General features: G+C 44.0%; 1 protein-coding gene across 1 annotated transcript; it reads right to left on the bottom strand.

Moving 5' to 3' along the window:
- Positions 1-1,275: 1,275 nt before the first annotated feature.
- Positions 1,276-11,159, bottom strand: CLRN2 (clarin 2). The gene is made up of 3 exons (XM_047719944.1): positions 10,480-11,159; positions 4,282-4,461; positions 1,276-1,977 (listed from the first exon to the last, which is right to left on the bottom strand). Exons 1-3 carry the CDS (start codon positions 10,730-10,732, stop codon positions 1,712-1,714), a joined length of 699 nt encoding a protein of 232 aa, XP_047575900.1. The 5' UTR covers positions 10,733-11,159; the 3' UTR covers positions 1,276-1,711.

The following is an 11,159-nucleotide window of genomic DNA, read 5'->3' as shown; positions in this document are numbered from 1 at the left end:
TTTATTTATGAGAGAGAGAGAAAGAGCATGAGCAGTGGAAGGAGCAGAGGCAGAGGGAGAAGCAGGCAGCCTGCCGAGCGAGGAGCCCCATGAGGATCTCGATCCCAGGACCCTGGGATCATGACCTGAGCCAAAGGCAGATGCTTAACCAAATGAGCCACCTAGGCACCCCAGAGGATTTTTTGTTTACACTTGATCTTAGCCAAAAGGCCGAGAAGGGATGAGAATTTTTTTTTTAATTGGCTCACATGACTGTGGAGACTGGCAAGTCCAAAATCTGCAGGCTGGGGTGACAGGCTGGAGATCCAAGTAGAACTGCAGTTTGAGTCCCCTGGCAGCTTGCTGGCAGAATTCCCAGTCCCTTGAGGGAGGTCCGTCTTTTTCCTAAGGCTTTCAACATATAGGGTGAGACCCACCCACATGTTGGAGGGCAACCTCTCTTACTCAGTCTACTGATTGACATGTTAATCCTGTTCAAAAAATACCTTCACAGAATCGTCTAGAATAGTGTTTGACCAAATATCTGGGTACAGTGGCCTAGCCGAGTTGGCACATATAATTAACCATCATTGTACCGCTGAAGGGAAACCCAACACAAAGCAACTGGGTTTATCTAACTGGTGAATTAGAACAACATTCTAATCTGTCTGGGTGTTCGCATGTCTCTAGGCCCGCGGTGTAATTCCATCGCTTGTGCCCCCCGCCATTGCTGACTCATCCCAAAATGCCCTTCTGCAAACCTGCTTCCTTCCCCACTGGAAAAACTCTACTCATCTTTCGAAGTTCCGATCAAATGTCAGCTCTGTGATACTTCCTTTAGTACCACATCCCATGCAGGAGAATGAATTCCTTCCCTCAGTCCTTCATGCACCTACTGTCATAACATTTATCACATTGCATTCCAAGTGCTTGACCATCCATCTAACAGCAGATTAGCAAAGTGGTTGCAAGTATACAGTTTGGTTCCAGACTTCCTCAACTGAATTCTGGACCTCAGCAAGTTACCCGATCTCTGGATACATTAGTTTCTTTATCTATAAGGTGGAAATAAAGTACCAACAATCTGAATTTATAGTGAGGACCTCATATATGTAGGACTCTTAGATCAGTGTCCAGTATATAGTAACCACTAAAAAAAAAAGCAATTATTTTTCATTCTTAGTGTTATTGTTGCTATCTGATGCCTGTCATGTGGAAGGATTAAATGTTTCTGGAGGGCAGGGGTGTTACCATATGCCTCTTTACTTCCACCCCTCATATTGTGTGGAACAGAACAGGGGTCTATAGACATTTATTGGAGTGTTCATTACCTTATATCTGTAGAAGACTCTAATCCCAGATATATATATTGATTCAAAGGTTGGCAACATATTGCCCATTTAAACCTCATCACAACCTCGCGAGGTCTTATTACCTCCATTTTACAGATGAGGAAAGTGAGAAGCAGGAATTGAGTGAATTGTCCAGTGTCCACACAGCTGGCAAGTAGCAGAGTCTCTAACTCCAAGGTCAGTGAGAGGGAAGGGCAGAGATGCCAGGAGTATGGGAAAGCTTTTTTTTTCTGGTCCAGGCACCGCCCTTCCTCTCTCCACTTTCTCCTTCTTACCCTCCAGAACAGGGGCGCTCTGGACTGCAAAGCCTGAGCGCAAAATGTGGTGGTGGTTCACACCACAGAACTGACTCAGGAAAGGGTGTGAGCCACAGAGGACGATCAATACAGGATATCCTCAGCCGTGACCGTGGCCTCTTCGATTTTGGTCTTAATCTCCGGGAGCGGAATTTGACTGATGGCCACCACTACCAAGTTCGCAGCGTGGGCGGAGGCACTGGCCACACAGATCCAAAAGGACTCTTCGTACCGTTCCTCCACCACCACGAAGCGGAAGAGCCTCTCCTGGAAGTTGGCGATGCGCTCGGTGAGGTCGTGAAACTCGACCGCGGCCATGAAGCTGGTGATGGCCAATGCCACGACTCCACCTGCAACCCAAAACGTCACCCTCATTCAGCGCTCCTTGGTACAGCTGTACTGGCCATCTGCGAGAAGGCACTTCTGTAGCACATGCGACACATTTGCTTTGGGTTGAAGAATTCTTAGGGTGACACAACAATTTTTTTTTTTTTTCTCTCAAGCAAATTTACCTCCACCGTGGGGATCTACCTCCGGACTCCAAGGTGAGAAGTCTTTAATCATCCTTAACCACCCTTTAATCATTCCCTTTCCATCTTAAGGATAAGAAGAGGAGGTAAGAGAAAGAGGAGAGGAAGCAGACAGGGGAACCTGGAACGGTTCCAAACTTCACTCACTTTCCTACCTGTTGCTTCCAACCTCCGTGTTCTGGGCGGTTCTCTCTCTCTTCCTTTTTGCTTTTCTACTGGATGGTTTTAATTAATATTTAAAAAACACATTTATCACACTTTTTGCTTATTGTGTCTTTGTTAAAGGAAATTTGGACACCAGAGAAAATCACAAAGATGAAAATACAAATTCACTTTTATCCTAAAAGCTGGGTATAAATACTTTGAACATTTTAATGTGTTTCTTTACATTTCTTCCTCTTTAACAAAATTGTATTCTGAAGCTTTTACTGTGTAATGCTCTTTTTTCCCCCTTTACTTGAACATTTTTCTATATTGTTAAGTATTCTGTTATAGCACCACTTTAAACTGGTGCATAATGTGTTCTTCAAGCAACACACCTAACCAATTTAATTAAGTTTAATTGAGCATGACTTTATTTCTGGATATCTAGATTGCATCTAAATTTTGTTACTATAAAGTGCTGCAGTGAACACCTTTTTATATACATCTGTGTACTCTTTTCCAGTTATTTCCTTAGCATAAATCCCTATTTGGATTGGTTTAATTAAAAAAATATTCATATTTTGGGGGTGCATGTGTGGCTTAGTTGGTTGAGCCCTACTCTTGGTTCAGCTCAGGTGGGGATCTCTGGGTCATGGGAAAAAGACCTGCCGCAAGCTTCACGCTCAGTAGGAAGTCTGCTTCTCTCCCCACACCCTCTCTGCCCCTCCTTCTGCAATCTTTAAAAAAAATATATTATTTTTATGCCTTGTAACACTTTTAACACTAAAGTTTTGTTGAACTGCCTTTTTAAGATATTCTCATCAGTAGTGCTTGAGAGTGCCATCTCTCTGAAGCAGTAACTTGACAGAGAGGAGCGTTTATCTAATCCTAGGACTGAGCACTTTTTACATGTCAGCCGCTAGGAGGGTTCATGCGGATGGAGCCAAGATACCTGCAGTTTGGAAGGGGCCAGCCATGTATATAAGTAATTCTATAGGATGGCCGTGGTCTGCAAATGCAGGCAAATACACAGTAACTGGTCTACTGACATTACATTATGATACATGGTAAAACAACATTATGTCCTTGTACACTTTTTGGTCACCCTGTATAAGGCAAAGATATGGATAGGTTATTGCCATCATGATCCTTGACCATTTGACTGTTTTCAGAAACAGCTTCATTTCTGGGAATCTTGTTATTTTTTTGCATATGGCTTTTTACGTGCATAACTAAATGCTAAACATGAATTAAATATGTATATTATATAAGATATTATAATATAAAATATTATATATAAATATATAGATATACATATATCTATATATATTTGGGAGTAAAATATAATCCCAAATCAACACACACTTTTGTCTTTTGTCTTGGAAAATAGGTCATGATGGTAATTAATACGATGATTAAAGGAAAGACAAAGGGCTTAAACTTAGTTGTACATTGGTTGGAGTCCCACCTCTGCTACCTATTGTTGTGTGGCCTTGGGTAAGGCTTTTTACTTCTCTGAGCTTCAGGATCTTCGTCTGTAAATATGGGTCTAACGATACCACCTCATAAGGAGGTTGTAAGCTTTAAATGAAAAGAGGCCAGGTGCCTCATCTTCTGTCATTTGGAAGGCTCCCTCCCACCCTTATAGCTGTGGGCTCACCTTTTCTCCTCCACCCACAGTGCCCTCTCTTCCCCCTTCCACCCCCAGCTCTCTTCTCTCTTCTCCTCTTACTCCCACCTCTCCTCTTTGCTCCAAGTCCTCAGCCACTCATGCAAGCCACCAATTTGGCTCTTTACTGTGACAGAGATTCTGCAACTTTCAGTAAAGAGGACATTCATGCCCATGAGGAAGGTTATAGTTTAGGGAAGTAAAGACTGAGGTGGGAGTTCTAATTCCTGCACAACTTCCACCTACCTACTTGGAACTCAGCCTGGTGGTGGCAGTGGACATGAATTTCTCTCCCTGGGGGCCTTCCTTACCTGCGAGGACGTTCCATAGGCAGATGCCCCCGGGGCCATTGACTGCCCTATATGGAACCTGGATCATGTTGAGAATGGCAAAGCCCATGCTGACCAGAGCCAGGGCCAAGGCCAAGAAGAGGAGCAGCAGAATTGTCACATGGAGGCCTGCATTGAGTTCCTTCACCAGGTGTGGGAAGACTGGGAAGAGAAGACACAGCCAATATTTCAGTGTCAGAGCTGGGCTCAAGTTTATACAGTCCAGGCTTGCTTACCCCAAGGCTTTACTAGAGTGGAGAGAGGGCAAGGCAGCAAGGTCTGGGTTTTCAAAAAGCAGGAGACTTCTTGAGATGAACGCATGGACCCCAGATTTGCCACTTCTCATTCGGCCAATAATCCTCTCTTTCTTGCAGTGGATGCAAAATCGGAATGTGCCCTGGCTGGCAATTTAAGTTGCACTGGCTTCAAAGCCCTGGGATCCGGTGTGAGCTAATGCACACAAGCCCTAGATGGTGGCTCTTTAGCAAAGGAGGTGGGCAAGAGAGTCAATCAAAGAGGGCCAACTGAAAAGATTTAATCTGGGTCAGAGAGTTGCTTTCATTAAATCAGACAGGTGCAAGAGGTTTCAGGTACATCTGTGAAGAGTGTAGAAGGGCATAGCAGAGTGAAGCCTAGACCTGGCATCCAAAGATCTGGGTTCAAATCCCAGTTTCACTCATTTGCTGCAGGTATAAAATAGAATCCTCTGAACCCTGCCTCCCCTACCCATCTTACCAGATTGTTGAGTGGATCAAGTGAAATGCATGGGAATAATAATAGCACTTAATAAGCACTGATAGGAAGCTAGGAGCATCACCTTGGATCCCTGGGCAAGGTATCATTTTTCCCCATGTATGATGGACACTTACTTTTCATGTGCACCATACTTTATTAGAATATTAATTTTCCATATTCATGTGGCAGGATAATTTAGTGAGATCTTAATTTGTATCTGTTTCTTCTATATTGCTCATCACACAGTAGCCATGAGAAGTAAATGATAAGGTATGGCAGATACTGCCTGGGAAAGACTGAGTTCTCAAGATGGCGGCTGGGGCTGTTGCAGTTCTATTGTTACTCTCTGACTTAGGAAAAGTCACATGACTCTGCAGAGCCTCAGTTTGCTCATCAGTATAATGGGGTAGCAATAACTGCATATGAACTGAGAGTAACCAACATATGCTGAGCACAGCCATGTCAAGTGCCAAACCCTTTACATCATTATGTCATTCAATGCTTGTGACAAGGATGTAAGGTAATTTTATTAAACTGATTTCAATATAGGCTTGGGCATTAAGTCCCTTATCTTTGGGCAAGGTGACTCTGAATTCTATATGAGATTATAATCTTGGATGCCATATGATATATGGAGTTTAGATCTCTGTTTTCAGTAATCACACTGAAGAATTTAAAATGACGGAAGCTAAAGAAAGCCCGAGCATACCCCTTCTTCTGCAGCTACTCCAGGGTTTCTACTGAGCACCTCCTGGTCAAATCAGGGTTCACTTTGTGAGTTTGAACTCCCTGCTTCATCCTTTTTTTTTTTTTAAAGATTTTGTTTATTTATTTGATAGAGAGAGAGAGAGATCACAAGTAGGCAGAGAGAGAGGAAGGGAAGCAGGCTCCCCGCCTAGCAGAGAGCCCGACGTGGGGCTCGATCCCAGGACCCTGGGATCATGACCTGAGCCGAAGGCAGAGGCTTTAACCCACTGAGCCACCCAGGTGCCCCCCTGCTTCATCCTTTGATGTCACGATCAGCCCCTTCTTGTCCCCCCTGGGGAGCCAGGACTCAAAGCTTTCCTGGTTCCACCTCACTCCCCTGAACCCCGTTCCCCTCTGGCTCTTTGCTGGCTCACCTGCCTCCCTGTAGTCACAGAAGGTTGGTGCCTCCCAAGCTTGAGAAATAAATATTGGTCCTTCTCCCTTCAAAATTCTTTCCACTGAGACGTTTCCAGACACTCCACATTTACATCCTAGTTCTAATCTATCTTTCTTTCCAGTTCTGTATTTCCATTTGTATTTATCTCCAGGTGGTTATCTTGTGGGCATCAGAAACTACTCTGAGCATCTTTCCAAGGAATTTTTCTTGCAAGGTTTCTCTTTAACCATTGCTTCTCTCCTTTCTTAGTGTCCCTTAGATTGTTTTTTTTCTTTTCAAATGTTCAGCCCTGCATGAGTGAATGTTGTGATAGACTCAAGTCTGTCCTTGACCTGCAGCAGTGCAAAACCAGCCAACACAGCGTAGCTCAGCTCCAGTGAGCGTTTTCAGAGAGAATCAAACCCAAGGTGCTGTGAATGGAAGTTTATATCTCCTCCTCTGGGACACCCCAGGGCAGTTGGGAAAACTAAACGTTCTTGAACGTTGTCCTACCCAGAGTTGGTACTAAAACATCTTTTATGATTCTCACACAATTCTGGTGCTGCAGAGAGCAGACTGTGTTAGATGAGCCCCCGGGGGGGCTGTCTCCTGTGGGGGCATCCCTCTGGGAAGGAAGAGGAGGGAAAGGGACATTTATTGAGCTCCTCCAGTGGACAAACAGTAAGTGCTCCTTTGCTCTGGCTTCTGGCAGAGGGAGTTTACATTCTTGTGAGCTGGGATGGCAGGGGTTTAATCAGCACTGCTGTGGAAGGGTTCAGTTTTTGTCTGTTCTCCTCGGGGCTCCTTCTACTGCAAAGCTGGTATCTGCCTCAGCTCCTTCTCCAGAAATGGTAATTTGTGCTTCGGGATTCCTAAATTATGCTAGACCTACCAACTGCCACCTCACATCCTCTATTATCCATTGAACTGTGCTCTCCCTGTCATCCCCCACAAAAAAAGAAAGGTTGAAGTCCTAATCTCCAGCATTTCAGAATATGACCTTATTTAGAAATAGGGTATTTAAGAGCTAATTAAGATGAAGTTGTTAAGATGGGCCCTAATCCAATGTGATTGGTGTCCTGGTAAAAGGGGAAATTTGGACACACAGACACGTGGAGGGAAGACCATGTGAAGAGAGATGGGGAGGATGCCATGTGAAGTCTGGATGACATGGTCACAAGCCAAGAACCCTCGGGGCTACCAGGAGCTGGAAGAGGCTAGGAAGGCTCCTTCTCCCATAGGTTCCAGAGGGACCATGGCTCTGTCCACAAGCTGATTTCTGAGTTCTAGCCTCCAGAACTATGAGAATACATTTCTACTGTTTAAGTCACACAGTTTGTCATAGTACTTTGTTACGGAAGCTCCAGGGAACTAATATACCTTATGTTTGTTGGGGTAACCACTCAGTCATTTCTAGTGGTATCTGTCCACCCTGGAACCTCACACCCCTAGGAATCCCCTAGGAATCACCACTTCCCCATGACCCTTTGCTGGATTCTAGGAGAACAGTTAAGGACTACTAGGGAGATGCCTAGCTTTGGGAAAGTCACCAGTCACAAATTCCAGAAGGAGCAACATGGAGGAAATTAAGAAGTCTGGGATCAGACTAACCTGGGTTGGGGTCTGGCTCCAGCATTGAGGGCTCTGTGACCTTCAGCAAGTTGCTTAACCTCTCTGAGCCTTAGTTTTCTCCTAACTGGCAGGGTTGTGGAGGATTAGTGTAGCATGGGTCACAAGTTTGGTGTCTTGCACGGGAACATTCAGAACAGATGAATTTAAAAGTACTTTATTGTTGGGGTGCCTGGGTGGCTTTGTGGGTTAAGCCTCTGCCTTCGGCTCAGGTCATAATCTCAGGGTCCTGGGATCAAGCCCCAAATTGAGCCCTGCATTGAGCCCCGCATCGGGCTCTCTCCTCATCGGGGAGCCTGCCTCTCTGCCTACTTGTGATCTCTCTCTCTGTCAAATAAATAAATAAAACCTTTTTAAAAAAGTACTTATTGTTATTCATTTGACCAGTGTTTTTGAGTGCCAGTGTTTTGAAGCATTCTTCTGGGGGCTTGAGATCATCAACGAATAAGACAAGATCCTTGCCCTCATGGCACTACATACTAAAGGGGTGGAGACAGATAATAAATAATAAACATAACAGATAAATTATCTAGTATGTAAGAAGGCAGTTATCATGGTTACATGATACATCTTGCTATATAATTACCAGGGGCTATTTTTATTATATTCCCTAAGCACTGTCTGACTACAGTCTCTGGAATCATGCTGCTTTTAATTGTCACTCCCTTGTTCAAGCTTGAGAACTTCCTTCATGAGGTTCTTTCATTTCCATTAATGATAACTATTTAAAAATTGTGTCTTTTCTCCCTCAGTTTTGTGTGTGAGTGTGTGTGTGTGTGTGTGTGTGTGTGTGTGTGTGTGTGTGGTTTTGAAAGAATCCCAAACTGCCAAAAATCGTAAGAATGGTACAAAGGAATTTGTTTTTTTTCTCCTGAACTACTGCTGGTAAATTGTCTCTGCATCCCTGAGTACGTTAGGGTCTATTTCGTTCAGAAAGAGATTGCCTTACAGAACCATAGTCGCAAAATCATTGAGTTAATGCTAGCACATGACTATCACTTAATCCTGACACTCCATTCAAGTTCCACCAATTTTCTCACCAAGTGATGTCTTTTAAAGCAAACAGACCTAGTGTGTATCATTGTCATGGTCTCCTTTTGATGACCTTTATTTTTAATTCTTTATGTATATGTGTTTTCCATGTGTGTGGGTGTGTGTAATGGTTTTTTTTTTTTTAAAAGATTTTATTTATTTATTTGTTAGAGAGAGAGAGAGAGAGAGCATGAGCACAGGCAGACAGAGTGGTAGGCAGAGGCAGAGGGAGAAGCAGGCTCCCCACTGAGCAAGGAGCCCGATGTGGGACTCGATCCCAGGACGCTGGGATCATGACCTGAGCCGAAGGCAGCCACTTAACCAACTGAGCCACCCAAGTGTCCCTGTGTAATGTTTTTAATGGAACTATTTTTCCAATACCCTTGGTCCAATTTAATTGCTGGGTAAATATAAATATTCCCAGAGATTTTTGTTTCCTGAATATCCATAACAAATATGTATTTCTTTTATGTATATAAGTGATGCCAGCTCATATTATCATATTTGTTAATGGCTTTAGCTTTCTGTCTTTATGTATTTTTTTTAAAATATTTTATTTATTTATTTGACGGAGAGAGAGATCACAAGTAGGCAGAGAGCGAGAGAGAGAGGGAAGCAGGCTCCCTGTTGAGTAGAGAGCCCGACGCAGGACTGGATACCAGGATCCTGGGATCGTGACCTGAGCTTAAGGCAAAGGCTTTAACCCACTGAGCCACTCAGGTGCCCCTATCTTTATGTATTTAATAAGATATTTAACCCTGGGCAGGATTCTAAAAGTTACAATTCTGAAATATAGATATCAAATGAGTAAAAGTCCTTATCGCCTTGCATTGCATTATGTTGATGAATTATGTTTGTGTAGGACACTGTTCTCTGGAGCGTTCTAGTTGATTCTAAAAACTTGCAGAATATTGACTTTTTTGCTTTGTTTTTTAATTCCCAGAAGACGCTTTGTAAAGCTGGGCTTGGATTTCTGCTCTATTTACACCCAGAGCAGCTCTGAGGTCAGCCTGGATGTCAGCAGATGACCCTGACTACTCACGTTCATGGAGGGCAGTCAGTATCTTGCCCCAGGACTCCCCTCCAGGGATCACCCAACTTGGGCTCTCAACCCAAGTAGTGTGATTCCAGAGCCCGGGCACACAGCCTCTTTGCCTGTTCTCAGCCTGTGGAGGTTTTATATAAATAGAAGTGGAAGCGTGCTGGGCTGGCTGAGAACATCCCAGTCACGTGGCAGGTGTCTGAAGTCTGGCTTTGCCGTTTCCTGGCTGGGGGACCTCAGGCAAGTTATATAACCTCTCCAAGTCTCAATGTAGTCCTCTGCAAAATGGAAACATTAATAATTCCTTCTTCATAAATTTGTTTTAAGGCTTAAGAGAGAGAAGCCATGTAAAACATTTAGCAGAATGTCTGATACTCGTAAGCGCTCAATATTTTAATAGTTATTTCTAATAGAGGTGAACTACAGAAGTATACAAATCCCTGTTTTTAATGTTTCTATAAGCCTCTGCAGGAAAGAAAGAAATGTTCTTGGTGCTGAACAGGAATGTCAACGTGCCTTAAGTTGAGGCAGAAGTCAAATTCCACAGTTAGACATAAGCACTCTTACAAATTAAAAAAAAAGTGTCATAAAACAGCTTGTGTGCCCCAAATATACTCACTCGTGAATTGGGACTGGCGGCCCCCGAGCCCGCACTGTCGCACTTTACATCCTCGGAAAAGCCCGTAGTAAATATCCCCAATGAACTTGACCAGCTCTGGGTCGGTGGCGTTGACCAGGTCTACTCCAGTCTGACAAAGGATTTTCCCACTCAGCCAGTGGGGCGCTGCCAGGGCAACAATGATCAGGATAAAGGAGGAGAAGCTGAGTAAAGATGCCAGCCCATACCACGCCTTTTTGAACCATCCAGGCATTCTAGTGGGTGCAGGTTATCCTGCAGGTGTCCCAGGGGCAGCAAGGGTGGTCAGCATTCTCTGGACACTCTGCGGTCTCCGGCTCCAGGGTCAGCTCTTCCGAACACGGCATTTCAGGATTTTGAGTGCATCTCCTGGTCCTCCCTCACTGCCTGCCTCCACAGCCTGTGTTTACTATCAGCACATCCGGAAGTTTCTACAGAGACCAACTTCACCTGACTCAAGTGTAGAGGTGTGTGTTACTGAGGGAAGTAACCATATATCCCCCACTAGACTACTATTTCAACAGCGGGTTTAATTTTTCCTTTCAGGTATTTAAATAACCCTGGCGTGGACCTCTTGATGGCCAGGAAGTTATTAGCAGGTAAAAACTAGGTAGATCTGACTATAAAGAAACATTAACTATTCTCAAAAAAATGCATGAAAT

Source organism: Lutra lutra, chromosome 2, assembly GCF_902655055.1.
Source record: "Lutra lutra chromosome 2, mLutLut1.2, whole genome shotgun sequence".
Classification (NCBI taxonomy): Eukaryota; Metazoa; Chordata; class Mammalia; order Carnivora; family Mustelidae; genus Lutra; species Lutra lutra.
Note: the sequence above shows the minus strand (reverse complement) of the source record. Positions and strands in the feature narration are given on the sequence as shown.

What these genes read in the sequence shown, in the direction of transcription:
- CLRN2 (XM_047719944.1), bottom strand. Translation starts at nt 10,732, where the DNA reads ATGCCTGGATGGTTCAAAAAGGCGTGGTATGGGCTGGCATCTTTACTC. An exon ending in CCGCCAGTCCCAATTCACGA is followed by an intron (nt 4,462 to 10,479) that starts GTGAGTATATTT and finishes TTCTCTTCCCAG; the next exon opens with TCTTCCCACACCTGGTGAAG. An exon ending in CCTATGGAACGTCCTCGCAG is followed by an intron (nt 1,978 to 4,281) that starts GTAAGGAAGGCC and finishes TTTGGGTTGCAG; the next exon opens with GTGGAGTCGTGGCATTGGCC.